This window comes from Talpa occidentalis, unplaced genomic scaffold (genome assembly GCF_014898055.3).
Source record: "Talpa occidentalis isolate TD23 unplaced genomic scaffold, MPIMG_talOcc4v2.1 talOcc4.10, whole genome shotgun sequence".
NCBI classification, from domain to species: domain Eukaryota; kingdom Metazoa; phylum Chordata; class Mammalia; order Eulipotyphla; family Talpidae; genus Talpa; species Talpa occidentalis.
Window position 1 is genome coordinate 95,730,858 of NW_023600993.1, and position 16,125 is coordinate 95,746,982.

Sequence of the window (16,125 nt, forward strand, 5' to 3'; positions counted from 1 at the left end):
ATTAAAGTCACTGTGTTGCCAGGTGGGACAGGGTGTCTGCAAGGTCCCCGCTCCTCGGGCGCCTCCTGATCTGCCCAGGTTGACCTTTGGGGTATACGCACCCCAGTAGGCCTGGTCTTCCTAAGCCTCTCTGACCTCTCCTATTTCAACATTTCTCTCTTCTCTGCAATCCCCTGCCCCCAGCCCCATCTTTCTCTCCTCGCTTCTGTTCTGTCTCTCTTAAGTTCTTTCTGTCTCTTTTTCTCTCTCTTTCTACCTTTCTGTTTCCTTTATCCCTTTCCTCTGTACCCTTTTTTTCCCAGGTCCCTTTTTGGTCTCATTTTTCCCCCTTGGCTTCTTGTTTTTCTTTCTCTCTACCTCTTTCATTCTCCATCTTCTGGTTCTTTCTGGGTCTTGTGCTCAATCTCAAAATTGCAGCAGCTCAGGGACGAGGCCCTGCATTATCCTGGGGAAGGTCTGCGGGCAGAGAGGGCACCCACTTTGCACCAGACTGGTGAAGAGTTGTCCAGGCTGGAGAAGACTGGTGTCTGTCTGCTTGGCTGGCGGGGTGGAGCCCTGGCTTTGAAGTGGTACTGCCATCTCAGCCCAGGCCTGGTCTGGGTTGCCAGTGTCTGGGTATTTCTTTCCACTGCCCGATCCACTTGTTCCACTCTGGTGGGAAGGAGAGGGGTTGGGCGCCCGTTCCAGAGCTGAGTCAGGAGGTCTTGCCAGATTCCCAGGAGTTAGCATCCTCTGGGGTGGCAATGCCAGGGAACACTCAGAGTTTGGTGTCCTTATGCCCACTCCCTCCAGGCAGCCAGCTTTGACTACGAGAGGCAGACAAGTGATCCGTCCAGCCAGTTATGGCCCTGCTGCTGGGCACCGTGGGCCTGGTGAGCCTGCTCTTCTGGGCAGACCAGACAATAAATGCCTTGATGCCTAATGCCACCCTGGCACTGGCCTGGACCAAAGGCACAACTGTGCATTCTCTGAGTGGCCTGGGGGTGTCCTGGTACCGGGGGAAGCGCCACATCTCTGCCCAGGACATGAGTGCCTTGCTGGATTATCACAACTACATCCGGGCCAGCGTACACCCACCTGCCGCCAACATGGAGTATATGGTGAGTCCCCAGGCCCTCCCCTGGGCCCCCCACCCTGTGCCGCCTCCAGCAAATGTCAGTCAACTTGGTGTGTCCTGTAGGGCTAGACCATTTACCAGCCCGGCCCCACTGACCAGTATCTGGGTGTCTGGGTCTTGGGGAGAGAGACTGTCTGCCCATTTTATAGATGAGGAAACTAAGGCCATTCCAGGTCTCCTTGAGAGTCAGGGCAGAGGAGCTGCTGTTTATGCAGCACCTACTGTGTGCCATGCAATACACGCAAGAAAAAGGTCCCGCCTCTTCCTTCAAAGTGGGAGTTATCATCTCCATTTGCCAAATCAAGAAACTGCAGTACAGAGAATTAATTTGTCAAAGGTCACCAGGTGAGATTCCAACTCAGCTCAGCCTGCTGCTCCAGGTTGTGGTCCTAACCAGTGCCTAACCTGGCCTGAGAATCCTGACTCCCCACTCCCCACAGGGACCTGCAGGGGAGTGGATGCCTGGAACTTTGCAGACTCTTGTCTCCTTGCCTCTAGGCTTTGACTGATACCCCCAGGCCACCAGCCTCAGCAACCTGTGCAGGGAAAGCCTGGAGCAGTGGGCGATGGACAGCACTGAGGGGTCTCAGGCTGAGGAAGACCGACAGCTCATGAGCAGAGGGAGCTGGGATGTCCTTCCGCCAAGAACCAGGGCCAGATTCTCACCCAGCCCCCCGGGGAGCCAACCTCCTGGAGCGAATGTCTGTGAGGACTTTCCTCATTATCGAGGCCCCTCCCCCAGGACCATTGTCCCAGTCTAGAGAGATAGGCTTCCAACCCACCCACAGATTTCTTTAGGGAATGAGATTGCCAGTCCGCCCCCTCCAAGACAAATACCTGTTACCCAACAGCCTGAGAATTCTTACACTTTTGCAACGTGTCGGTTCCCTTAGCTCTTGCTGGGAGCGGGGCCCATCATGAGCCTGCAGACACTGCCAGCAACAGACACGGAGTCTCTCATCTCATGGTGCTTCCATTTCAGTGGGGATGCTGGAGAACAAACTTCTACAGCAAAACGTGGAGACTATAATGTCAGGCCGTGATAAGGCGCTGGGGAGGGGTGGGGACCGCAGCCAGCATGGCAGGCCGTTAGAGGCGGGGGAGTCTTTGTTTGTTCATTCACTGACTCATGCATTTATTAACACGGCAACTGGCACATAGAAGGCCCTGCATTTTTTCAAATGACACCCTTATTGAGCCCCAGTTGTGTGTGCAAGGCAGGCATCCCAATAGGCGTTTAATTATTGCAGAAGGTGTGGAGCAGAGGAATTGAGTTAGCTGCCCAGGAACTTGGGGAGGGTGACTCAGTGTGGGTTGGAGGTGAGCATGCCCCTTCCCTCTGTCTCTGTTTCTGAGGGAAATATTCTGCTTTCTGAGTGGGGAGCCCCGGGGAGCTGATTGCAGCCTCTTTGGTGGCCCGATTTCTCCTTCAGCAGCTGACTTTTGCCCATAGGCAGGTGTCTGAGTAACCAACCGTGTGAAGCAGCCCCCTTTATTCCCAGCCCACGTCCTTATGCCCACCAACATAGTAGCAATTTCGATGTCTCATTTTCTTGCTCAACTGCGAGTCCTCTGTGCCTGGATGTCCCATGTTTGCTGAATGAACAAAGTAGGTGAATGGACCAATGTCAGAGGATCCCAGGAAGTCAGAGGAGAAGGAAACTAGTATTTTTTCAACTTTTTATTTCAGGTTATAAAACTTGGGACCTTCATCCCTTGTAAAATGAGGGAGCTGTTGAGTAGGATGAGGAGGGTATTTCCTGTATACTGATGTGGAATAATCACTAACATGACCTGTCTGGTTAGGTAAAAAGAACCAGGTGCCTGATAGAATGACAAACTGTCACTTGTAAAAATCTATATATGCACCCATATATAAAATACATATACTACATGCAGAGATGGACCTATATATATTTGCACAGGTGTAGAATGTTTCTAGAATAGGATGTCTGACAGGTGATGGGTGTCCTAGGGGCCAGGTGGCTGGAGGGGTGGCTCTAGAAGAGGAATGAGAGACTGTACTTCTCCTTTTTTGCATATCTTATTTATGAATGTTTTCTCCATTCAAAAATACCATTTGAATTAATTTATTTTAAAAATATAATAAATAAAAAAATCAATTATCTTCCCATGACTCTGAGCTCAGTGACATTCCGGGACTGCTGAGAATTTCTGGACAAAAATCCTGGGACCCCAGTCAGAGCAGAGAACCCCAAGCTTGAAGTCCAGTTAAGGGAAAAGAGCAGGGGCCTGTGAGTCAGAGACTTCGGTGTGCAGACAGGCTGTGGAGTGAACTTGCTCTGGAGCTTGAAGGCATGGACTTACTCTGTGCCTCAGTTTCCTAACTTGGCAAGTGATTTGTTGCAAAGTTCCAAAGAGATAGGGAGTACTGGCACCAGGTAAATGCACACCACTGGGTGCAGTTGTGATGATGGTGGCTGTTCTCTAGAAGAATCCCATGACCTTTTCTGTTTCCCCAGGTCTGGGATGAGCAGCTGGCCAGGTCTGCTGAGGCTTGGGCCACCCAGTGCATCTGGGCCCACGGGCCCTCACAGCTGATGAGATATGTGGGCCAGAACCTCTCCATCCACTCTGGCCGGTGAGTGACCCACTTCCTTCACACAGTCATTCAACAAAAGCACATGAACACTTACTCTTTCCTAGCTGCTGTGCCTGATACTAGGATGCAATAGTGAGCAAGACAGAATATTCTAGTGAAGGAGACCAGGAGCGACTAGGTGAACAAATGGTGCACAGATTATTTCAGGGAGTGAGGAGTGATGTGGAGATTCCATAAGGGGATAGAGATTCATGGAGAACAGAGTTGGGGATGTAGGGGCTCCTGGCTGGGTGCCTCAGGCCCACAACTACTCAGCCAAAGTTTGGCAAATCCATTCTTCTGGCCTGACTTTCTTACTACCATTCTGACTCTTGAGACAGAATCCAGGGGCCTGAGTTCTTTCCTGTGTGACCTTGGGAAGTAATTTCCACTTCCGAATCTCAGTGTCCCTACCTGCAGAATGAAGGTGCTGACTAGCTCAGTTCCGTGGCTTTTATAGGCCAGTACAATTTGAAAAAACATTTATGGGACTGACACGGGTTGCCCAGATTTTTATGTTGCCAAATAAGGACACTAGAAAAACAGTTCCCCTCCCTTCTCCACCATTCTACTGTAACCCCTCAAGAGGAAGAACAGGTGAGATCAAGGCCAGTCCTTCCACAGAGCTCAGTGGAGACTCTGCGCCCACCTGTACCTGGCCAGGCCAGCACTGTTCTTGGTGAGCTGTGAATCATCTTCCCGAGGGTCACCTGATCCTTCCTCAAACTCACCTCCCCTTTCTTCTGCCATTAAACGCTTCCTTCCAGGCTCCACTCTTTCTGTCCCACCCCCAACCCCTCACCCTGGCCATCTCCTAGGATTTCACAGAGAAGAGAAAATGGTGTCAGGGTGAAAACATGAATTCTCCCAGATTTCCTCCCTCCCGGGCCCTTTTGTGTCTCTGTCTCTGACAATTGTGTGTGACAGAAGAATCCCTGGGACCCCAGATGGCTTTCAGGCTGCAGAAAGTTTCTGAGGCTGAACACCAGTGTCTGCCTCCTTCTCCCATCCACGGCAGACCTGGCACAAGTCCGGGACTCCTGTCATCTTGCTCCCTTTGTAGATGAGGAAACTGAGGGGAGGGAAGCCAGGACACTCACGCGGCGGGTGGCCTTGTCCACTCTTCCAGATCTCCCATCGCCCCGCTCCCCCAGGTACCGATCGGTGGTGGATCTCGTGAAGTCTTGGTCTGAGGAGAAGCGCTATTACTCGTATCCAGCCACAGGGGACTGTCACCCGCACTGCCCCTGGCGCTGCAGCGGCCCTGTCTGCTCTCACTATACCCAGGTACCCTGCGGGGCTCAGGGCCAGAGGGAAGCCTGGTGGGGGATCTGAGAAGGATGCGGTGGCACAATTACAACTAAAACAGGGGACTCCATGGACTTCCTTTCACGTATAGTGAGCCTTTTCCCAGAAAGTTGTGTATCTTGACCTGAGCTGATGGTGTCTTGTTTTGAGTGTCTTGGGTTGATTGACCAGATTGTTTGGCCCCAAAGTAGAGATATGAGGTCTGATGAGTTCAATAGTGCTTTCAAATCAGTAGGTCTTTTTCTAGTATTTTCTGTTTTATAAGGCTCTACTATCGTTAAAAAAAAAGCTAATTAAGGTCACAAAAATTGTCACATATTTTAAGCGCTAGTATTGAATATGCTAACATAAAATACCATACATAAACATACAATGCAAGTTTGCGAGGAATAGACCAGAAGCTTCTCATGGCTTCTTATGGTAGGACAAATTTTCCATCAGCCCCATCAGTCTCCGAGTCACGTTCTTGGAGGTGACGTCAAGAGTCTAAATTTGAGACCCTGTAGCAAATGTGAGGGGTAGACTCAACTCCTACCCTGACATTGCAGAAAATAATCTCTCCTCCATTTTACCAAAGAAGAAACAGAGGCACAGAGTGGTTAAGTGACTTGCTCAAAGTCACACAGCTAGTGATAGTAAGATTCTGAGCCAAGATGGTTTGACTCCAAGGTTTGTGTTTTCACCTCCCCCACAATGATGATTTTCAAAAGTTGGTCACTAGGGAAAAAAGAAAAAAAACTAACAGAGCAATATAGAAAACACAAGATATACCTCACGTGATAAGATTAAAATGAATTCATAAAATCTTTTTCTCTGTGTGTGCCCGCACACATGTGTGTGCATGTTCACACACGTACGCATGCACTGGCCAGCAATGCATTGTATTGTACACAAAATACACAAAATGTATTCCTTACTATTGGTCATAGTAAAAACAGATTTGAGAAGCATTAACATTATAGTACAGCGTGCCTCCAGTCCCCCTCCCTTGGGACAGGCAGACTGGCTCCCCTAGCAAGGCGTCCCCTGACACACCCAGCCTGAACCAGACCCAGGAGCCTGCCAGTTCCCCCTGAGTCCTCCACATGCCCTCCCCACCCCCATCTTTGTCCTTCCTCAGATGGTGTGGGCATCCTCCAATCGGCTGGGCTGTGCCATCCACACCTGCAGCAGCATCCATGTCTGGGGCAGCACTTGGCATCAGGCCACATACCTGGTCTGCAACTACGCCATTAAGTAAGAGCGGCACTGGGGCCGGAGGGCAGAGCCTGCGGTGGGGCGGGCAGGGTTCACAGAAAAGGCAGACACAAGATACCTGCCTTCCTCTGTCTGTGTACCCTCAGTACCAGGCTGGCTGGCAGTTTTAGAGTCGATTGATGATCCTTTTTCCTTACAAGTTTTAGAATCAGTTGAGAGGTAGACAGGAGACTGGCAGGTGGGCAGGCTGATGAGTGGCAGAATATGAGGCTTTTCCTACTGTTTTCTAATAGTGGAGCTTGTGGTGTAGAGTTGCCAGCCCAGCAGGTTTGCAAATATCTCAGCATTGAATTAGGCCGGCACCCCCACTGACAGGCAGTACTGGGCAGCCACAGGCCTCTTGCAGGGGCTGCGCTGGCCCCTCACAGATCAACACAAGAAAATGAACCCCTGAGAACACACGATCCTGGCAGGCAGGTAGGCAGCCTCGGGAGAGAAAGGAAGGTGAGGATTAGCACAAGTAGCTCCTCCCAGACTCTCCAGTCATCTTGATGGGAGAGCTTCTGGAGTGATCTTGCAACGAGGCTCTTGAAACATGGGAAAGAGGGAGTGAAGTCTCCATCCAGTGCACCAGCATGTGCACACCTGCAAACACTGCAGAGCCTCATACTAAATAAACGAGAACACATTCTGGGTTAATGTGATCTTTAGACTTTCAGAATGACATGATAACCCTCTTTTACTCACCTGCAGTCCTCGATGACCCACAAAATACTTTCATCTTCTTATCTCTTCGAAGAGATGAAAGAGAGAAAGAAGAAAAAAGGGAGGGACACTAGGGAAATATTTTCCCTTTTTACAGATTAAGAAATTGAGACTCGAAGAGGTTCAACGATTTCCAAAACTCACACAGTCAATAAGTGGCTGAGAGAGAAAGATGGATAAGTCTGGAGTCAGGCTGTTGAAAAAAATGGACAGCAGTGGCCTCGATGGGGCTTCCTGGACAACCCCCTGCACCCCCTCCCCATGACTGACGTTTACTCATCTAATTAATCCATCATTTCACAGCTCTCTTATACATTACAAAGTGTCTTCACCTAATTTTTACTGACATCATTTCATTATTTTATTCAAAAGATTAAACCAAGGCTCAAGAAATTGACAGTGCTGCAGGTGGCACATGGCAGAATCCAAGATCAGAGCTCAGCTCTGCCAGGCAGGAGGGGGGAGTAGAGGGAATAAGCCTCAAAGCGGGTGGGGGGTTGTCATTTATTTACCAGGCACAGTCTTAGGTGTGCCACTATTTGATCTTCCCCGCCTCCCTGTGAAGTCTTCTCTCCAGCTACAGATGAGGAAACTGAGGCTTGCAGGCAGGACTTGTCCAAGCTCACACAGCCCGCCCACAGCTGTGCTGAGATCTGGAAACCTGCGCCATGGGCTTCCCATAACTCTCCTCTGTCCTCTGATCCCATCTCCCTGGGACTTTTTCTCTTCCAGGGGCAACTGGATTGGCGAGTCACCTTATAAGACGGGGAAACCGTGTTCCGCCTGCCCCCTGAGTTACCAAGGCAGCTGTAAGAGCAACATGTGCTTCTCGGGAGTCCAATCCAACAGGCTCCTGTGGTCCTGAGTTTCCTGTGGTCCTGGGCTCTGGCAGGCCTCACCCTCCAGGAGTCCCTCCCAAAGACCAGGCCACAGAAAATTCAGTTTTTAAGGCCATGAGTTGGGTTTGTTCACAGATCTGAAGTTCCCCTCTAGGTTTCATTCCCTAAGTGTCCAACACCTGCCAGAAGAAGACAGGCTGCTGGCCTGTGTCTCCTCAGACCCCCCGGGAGAGGCCCGCACCTCCTACCATGGGTTCTCAGAGAATGAGGTGATAGTTGAGTGACTCAGGTCTCAAACCCACAGGGCGTGTCCATTCAGTGACATTCGCCCAGTAGCAGCCTTTGAGGGCCCATAGTCCCCTCCCTGAATGAGGAACATGTCAGGTCCTGGCATTTCAAAATCTACTGACTGTGGACACCCCACTCCCCCTGTAGGCTGCAGGTGCCCCTTTTACAGATGGGTACACTGAGGCTTAGTGAAGGCAATTACTGAGCCCTGCACTCATGTCTGAGATGGCGCTAGCTGGGAGGGTGCGAGGTCAGCCTATTCAGGCCTCTCTCTGAGCGCTGGGGGCAGAAACCAAAGTTGGGCTGAGGGGACACTCTCTCCGGGACTGCCTTGTTCTATCTGCTTCTCTCTCTCCCTCCCTCCCCCTCTTTCTCTCCTGTTTTTCTCTCTTGTTTCCCATAAACCATTTCCCCTCTCCCCACCCCACCCCACCCCACCCCACCCAGATATCCTAACACACAAAAGTCCTTTTGTCTCTGGAGATAGTAAAATCTCTCCCTCAGACCTTGCCCTCCAGCTGGGGCTCCCTCCCTGACTCCCTACCTGACTGGTGAGCTCCATTCAAAGACCCAGTAGAAAGCAGGAGGCTCCCTTCCCCACCGGACTCCCTCCAATGTTCTGGGCAGAAAGGGTTTTCTGCCCACCCAGGCCACAGCCTGTGTGTGTCAACACCTACCCTCCTCCCCAATAAAGTCCCTTGAGATCCCTTGTGTGGCTCTTTCTGGTCCCTCACGCTCCTCAGCTCCCAAGAGGGTCAAAAGAAGAAAGAAAGGAATTGAATAGGGGGAGGTGGAGTGGGTGGAAAACTAGCTCCTGAGGAAGACCAGGAGAGGGGCTAACAGCGCCTCAGGCCTGACTTAAAAGAAAGGAATTGAATAGGGGGAGGTGGAGTGGGTGGAAAACTAGCTCCTGAGGAAGACCAGGAGAGGGGCTAACAGCGCCTCAGGCCTGACTTAGGGCAGGGATGAACAGCTGGAGCAGCACGTGCCTGTGACTCCGTTCTGCAGGTGAGAAAGATGAGGCCTGGGGTGAGCGAGTGCCCAATTCTCAATGCTAGCAATGAGGGAAGTAAGAAGCAAGAACTCTTGTGAGTCATTATTCTCAGATTATATCATTCTTACTTGGGAGGGGGGTATTAAGACATCTTTTTGCTAATGAAAGAATGATAAAAATTGTCGGATTAAAAATTATTTATGTTGGGTCTCCCCGGTGGCACAGAGGTTGAGCGCTGGGTTGCAAAGCTGCCCGAAGCCTCTGCTGCGCCGGTTTGATCCCCGGCTGATCCCGGGCCACCGGAGGAGGGTCCCACATGGCGCGCAGACCTCTCCTGCCGCCCGCTGCTCCCCTCAGCAGTGTATTTCATCAGTCTGCCTGTTCTGTTCCCCGCTCTGGCTCTGGTGAATTCTCTCACCCTCCCGCGCTTCTGACTATACCCAGTGCTTGTATAAATAAATAAATAAATCTAAAAAAAATTATTTATGTTTATTATTGGAGAAAAACAAAAGGCTTGCTACCCTTATGTTTATTTCCCAAAATGTTCTGGAAATTTAAGTGGCTCATCTCCTGTGCCATCACAAAGTCACTTTACTAGTAAGAGGCAAGCATGGGATTCGAATTCAGCTTCATCTGAGCCCAAAGGATTTGAATTCAACTTCATCACCCTCCTGTACCCTGACACCCAGATGGTGAGGGTGACAACTACTGGCATTTATGAACCGCTTGGTTCACGCTTCCTCTCACTGAATGAACACAGCTACCTGGAGTCATAGGAGCTGCTGTTCTTACCCCCATTTTACAGCAGAAGAAACTGGATTTGATTCTGCTATATCATTCAAAAGTCCAGTGTCTTAACCCCTTCATTCCCCTGCCTCTCAGCTAAGAAGGGAGAAACTCAGGGATTGAACAAAGGTAGAAACAATGAAATCAAAACCGCCATTAAAGGGTGGGAATTCCAAATTCCAGACAATCTCCCCGGTTCCCTGCATTCCTGGAACTGCCTTTGAGAAGAGCGCATGCTGGAGGAGACTGAGCAAGTCCACATGCTCCTGCTGGCCATGCCTGGACACTGCAGACCGAGGGGTGAGGACTGGGAGCCATGGGGTTGCTTCACCCGCTAAGATTCTGAGGGGGCTCTAATGCCTAATTATTTCAGTGTGTAACTTTCAAACCTCTGTAGTATTTTATAATTCTTGAAAGTTTTCAAACCTGAGTCTCATTTATTTGCTCATTTGCTCATACATTTGACACCAAGAGGGTTAAAAGCATAGTCGCTGAGCCAGACCCCATAGGCACAAACTTAACTCAGTGACTGGTGTGCTTGGATAAGTTACAGGAAACTCTCAGTGCAGTGGGCTCATGTGCAAATGGGGACACTAAAGGTATCTATCTACCCCATGGGGTGATTCAATGAATGAATGCATGGAAAGACAGTGCCTGCCACATAGAATGAGCTATAAAAGTGTCAACTCTGAGCACATGAGTATAGATCAGGAGTGGGCAAACTATGATCCACAGCCAAATCTGGCCCACTGCCTATTTTTATAAATAAAGTTTGATTGGAACACAATCATGTTCATTTGTTTAGATATGATCTACTGCTGCTTCCATGCTTCCACAGCAGACACAAGTAATTGCAACAGAGACCATGTATCTAAAGTCTAAAATATTAACTACCTGATCTTTTTTACTGAAAAAATTAGTCACCTCCTGAATCCATAGTATTTCTGTATTCCTGGAGTTTATAATCTAGTGGGATAATTAGGCATTAGACAGAAGATGAATAGAAATGTAAATCTTCCTTCTCTTATGATGGGGCTATATACTATAAACCCATGGTAAGTTGAAAATATGGTTATGTTGAAAATGAAGTTAATACACCTAACCAAAGAACATCACAGCTTAGCCCAGTCTACCTTAAATATGCTCAGAACACTTATATTAGCCCATGGCTTGACAAAGCCATCTAACACAGTCCTATTTTATAATAAAATGCCTAACATCTCATTAATTTATTGACTACTGTAGGCTATAGAGTATCGGTTGTTTACTCTCATGATTGCAGGATGGCCTGGGAGTTTCTGCCCAGCATCATGGGAGAACATAGTACTGCGTGTTTTTAGCTCAGAAAAATATCAAATTTCGAAGGGCAGTTCCTACTGAGTGTGTATCACCTCAGCACCATCGTAAAGTCGAAAAATCATAAGTCACATTATGGTTAAGCTGGGGACCATCTGTATTATAATGGAAGTAAGTATACACTTACTGGGAGAAGAACAATGACAAGAACACTGTCTAAACTGGAACAGGTAGTTACGGGGGTCTTCCTGCAAAGGGATGTTTTCTGATGAAGAGAAATTGGTCAGACTCTGCTGCAGACAGGACAATGTGGGTGGAAAACTGGGCAGAGAACAGATGCATTGTCAGGAACTAAAAGAGGACCTGCTGGGGGACGTGGGGGAGTGTGAGATGACCCTGGGGAGAGAGGCAGGGGCCAAATCATGAATATGTTTAGGAAGCCTAAGAGCTGCACTCAAGGGGTATGGGGAAATATAGCAAGTTTCTAACAGTGGAGTGACATGTCAGATTCGCTTTCACGGGGAATAGGGCCAGCATAGACTCTGGGCTCTAAGAAAAAGTTATTTCAGTAATGCAGGTGAAAAATAAGTGACTTGATCCAGGATGGTGACAGTGGGAACAGAGAGAAGTGGATACATTTTTGAGACGCTTAGGAAGTGGCATTCAAGAGGACTTTGCAATGGTTGGTGTGGGGGTGAAGGGAATGGAGAAGACGAGGGTGTCATTTTATCAAGATGGTAATACAGGAGGAGAAATATTGATGGACACAAAGACATTGTATTTGAGATGTCTGTGAAATAATAAGTGGAGACAGCTCGGAGGTGAATAGTAGAATCTGCACTCTGGTGGAGAAATTTAGAGTAGAGAACCTCAACTCTAGTTGAGTATCTATGACTTGAGTTGACCCATGACTTGAGTTGAGAGATACTCAACAGGGAGTCATGGGTAAGTGGATGGCCAGTGAAACCAGGGTCATGGATGAGATTATGAGAAGAGAGATAGTGGAGTGGAGAAAAAGTAAATCTAGAATTAAGTGCCCAAATAACTAGCATTTATAGATAAGTAGAGAAGCATGAAATATCAAAAGACAGGAAAAGAGAATAAGGAGGAAGGAAACCAGAAAACCATCAAAGCAGGGATGCTAAGAGAAGAGGTTATTTAAAGGAAGAAGGACCTACACTCAAAGGCTACTGGGCAGCTAGCAAATTGCCCATTGAATGTTTGGGCATGGAGGTGTTCTAACTCGCCAATGAAAACTGGGTGGTGGTTGGGGTGGGCGTGGGTGTGTGCTGGGGTGAAAGAACGCAAGCCAGTTTCAAGGAGGCAATGCTACAGGTAGTTGATGAGAAAAGAGAGAACAAATGTAACCAGCTTTTTAAAAAGTTTGGCAGCAAGAGGGAGAAGAAAGGTGATGTGTAGCTGAGATGAGGAAGGAAGCTAATGAGAGAAGGTTTGTTTTGACTAAAAGAGATATTATAGAATATTAACATTTGGCTAGACTCCTGCTTTTAGAAATTGGTCTTACAGATACTCCCCACGTGTGAGTCAAAACACACATTGCTTTGAGGATCGAACATATTAGGATCGATCTGTTTGTAGAGGCAAAATTCTGGAACAACCCATGTGTTCCGCAACAGTGAAATCATTTATGGAAAATTCACATACTGGAATAATAATACCTGGCTACTCAAAAAATGAGCTGCAGATTTGCTGGTGTGGAGCTAGACCTTAGATACTAAGGGATAAGCAAGTTGCAGAAGAATGTGTTTAATATGTTTCTATATATTTATAAGCATTTATATTTGTGAGTATGTGTTAGTCAGCTCAGGCTGCCATAACAAAATACCATAGTCTGGGTGTGGGTGACTTAGATAACAGAAAACTATCTCTCTCTGTTCTAGAGCCTGGAAGTCAGTCCAGGTGCCAACATAGATGAGTTCTGGTGAGGGCTCACTTCCCCACCTGCAGAGAGCTGCTCTCTCACTGTATCCTCACATGGTGGGGAGCAAGCAAGCAAATTCTCTCCTATATCTTTTTATAAGACCACTAATCCTACTGGATCAGGACCCCATCTTTATGACCACATTTAATCTTAAGTACTTTCTTAAAGACCCTATCTTCAAATACAATCTCTTTGGGAATGGGGGGCGGGAAAGGGGTGAGTCAACATATTAATTTGGGGAAAATGCTGTTGAGTCCATTGCAGCAAATGTGTGTGTGTGCATGTGCATAATATCTGGAAATATATACAAGAATTTGTTGTCAAAGTTTAATAGAGTTATGAGAACTAAGATGGACAAAGGCTTATTTTTCAGTATATGCTATTTGTACAAATTTTATTTTTAACATGTAAATGTGTTACTTTTTTTGTTTATAAAACTAGTCTAAAACTTATTTATAAAAGGAAAGAGCACATTATATGGTTAGAGTTAAAAAGACTGACAACAGCAAATAATGATGAGGATGTGGAGCAAATAGGAGCTCTCTTATACCAATGCAAAATGGTCCGGCCACTGAGGAAAACGGTTTGGGAATTTCTTATAAATGAGACATAAGCATACCACATCAGCCAGCAATTTTTTTTCCTAGAAATTTAACCCAAAGAAATGGAAACATATGTCTATATGAAGAGTTGTCTATTAATGTACATAGCTGCTTCATTCACAATAGCCTCAACTGGATACAACCCCAGTGTCCATCACCAAATGAAGGGGTGAAGAATTTTCAGGGCAGCCATTCCCTGGAATACTACTCAGCAAGAGAAAAGGACAGTACACAGATGAATCTCATAAACATCATGTGAACAAAAGATGCCAAACACGAAAGAGTAACGGCTGTATGACTTTATTTATTGGCATTCTAGAAAAGACAAATCTAATCTTGAGTGGTGGAAAGCACATCAGTAATTGCATAGAGTGGGAGGTGCTGCAGAGATTGATCACAAAGGAATCAAGGGGGTGGATGGATATGTTCTATATCTCGATTAAGGCGGTGGCTACACGGTATGTACATTTGTTAAAACCCATAAAACTATACATTTAAAAAGGGTACTTTTTATATTTGTAAATTATCTTGTGTATTATGTGCAATTTTAAATTGTCTCGATAAAGTTGATTTTAAGTCTGAAGAGGGAGAGGCTGAACCTAGAAGAAAAAGCCCATGTGGTGGTCTGCATGGCTCCAGAGCAGTAGGGTGTGGACCTGGGAGGACCTGGATAGATGGAGGTGAGCAAATGCAGGTGAATTTTTGTGGGAAACTGAGGCAGGCCTACGTTTAAGTCTTCTATTTTATCTATGACAAAGGTAAAGCCTTTTCCTGCTGATGATGAGAATGGAAAAGTTTTGAGACTAGAAAAAAATTTAAATCCAGCTAAAGAATAGAAAAGCAAAGAGAAAAGAAACAGGGTAGAAGTCCTGGGCAGTGGGGTAGGGGAATCCATTGAGTTGGGGACCACCAATCTCTAATGGCCTCCGTCTTTCCTTCTGTGACGTTTTCCCAGCAGTGATCGGCTGCCAGGGTGTGGGCAGGAAGGCACAAAATACTTAGGTTCGTCCAGGCTTATGTTTTCGTCAGGTGAGAGACAAGCAAGCAAGAAACTAAGGCAATGGACCAGCTTCACTGTTTGGAAAGGAAAAAGAAGGCTGGAAGGCATCATAGGCAGAGAGAAAATGGAAAGAACAAGCGAAGGAAACCCCCCCGAATGTCCCATCGATAGGACACAGGAGGTCCCTTTGAGGGAAGCCCAGTGGTGGAGCAACATGGAGGGAAAAGAGCTGTGGCAGAGAGGAATGTGAGCTAGCTATTTGGAGGAGGAGCAACGTATGAGTCGGTCCTGCTCCACGTGGCAAGAGGATGGTGGCGTGGGGTCTCCGCATGCTTCTGAGCGCCATGTTTCGCTGCTTCTTTTTTGAGCTCTCTAACATGACGAAGAACTGGATTTCGGTGTTTCAGATCAGGTCAGATAGGTCAGGAGACCCAACATTGGGACAAAAGAAACTATTTCCAAATCGCCAAGTGTCTCAGATGCAAGCGAATCAAACAGGCTGGCTCTGCATTCAAGACCAGAACGCACATTTTGGCAGGAGGCTGCATTGTGAAAGGGGAGGGAGGCCAGCAGGCCAGCGGGGGAAACAGCAGAGTGGGCTTTGGCCCACAGCCCAGAACCTGGAGTGAGACGAGTTATTCCATCCTCCTAGCACTCACCAACCCAGAATAATATCATTAAACAATTATCTAATTAATGTCCATCTCCATTAGTCCACAAGTCCCACAGATGTAGGGGTGACATCACCTTAGCCCATTTCTATATCACTGGAGTCTAGCACATGTCCTAGTATACAGCAGGTGCTCAATAGTGTATGTTTGATGGAGGGAGGCTCATTGGTTGTCACTTGAACTCCCCATGTGACTCCAGGCAAGCTACTTCTCTCTGTGCCTCAACTTCAAGGTTTAATTTAAAGGTGACAATGCCTGTATGCAACTCCCAGCATCCAGTAGGCACTCAATAAATACAATCCTCCTCCCGCCTCCTCTCCCCTTCCCTCCCACCTCATGCCACACCCATTGTTTGGAGTCATAAAACCCAACCCAAGTTGGACTCTTACCTCCTCTTCCTCTCCTGGCCCGTCGCTTTCCTCAAGTGGTGGCGGTGGGGGTTGGGGGGGGCAATTGGTGTCCCCCATGTCTGGCTCCAGGTACCCCCAACGTCAGAATGCAGGACTGGGGCCTAAGAGGACCTCTGGGCTGGCCGGGTTGCTGTTGCCATGGCAACAGTGACAGTCCCCAGCCACAGGTTCCCTAAGTGACTGGTTACTCTTTAACATATCCACCCACCTTGGGTGATTAGAAGAATCAATAAGATAACCAGGCAGTGGCAGCTGGCTACACTCACTGCCTTCCTGGTGGACTGGCTCCTGCTGCCTCCCTGTGTGGG

The 16,125-nt window shown here is 47.8% G+C and overlaps 1 protein-coding gene across 1 annotated transcript; it reads left to right on the forward strand.

Annotated features, from left to right (window-relative positions):
- Window positions 1-842: 842 nt before the first annotated feature.
- On the forward strand, window positions 843-7,854 carry R3HDML (R3H domain containing like). Its single transcript, XM_037501629.1, has 5 exons — window positions 843-1,100; window positions 3,601-3,719; window positions 4,874-5,006; window positions 6,148-6,263; window positions 7,722-7,854. The coding sequence occupies exons 1-5, from the start codon at window positions 843-845 to the stop codon at window positions 7,852-7,854; spliced, it is 759 nt and encodes a 252-aa protein (XP_037357526.1).
- The last annotated feature ends 8,271 nt before the right edge of the window (window positions 7,855-16,125 follow it).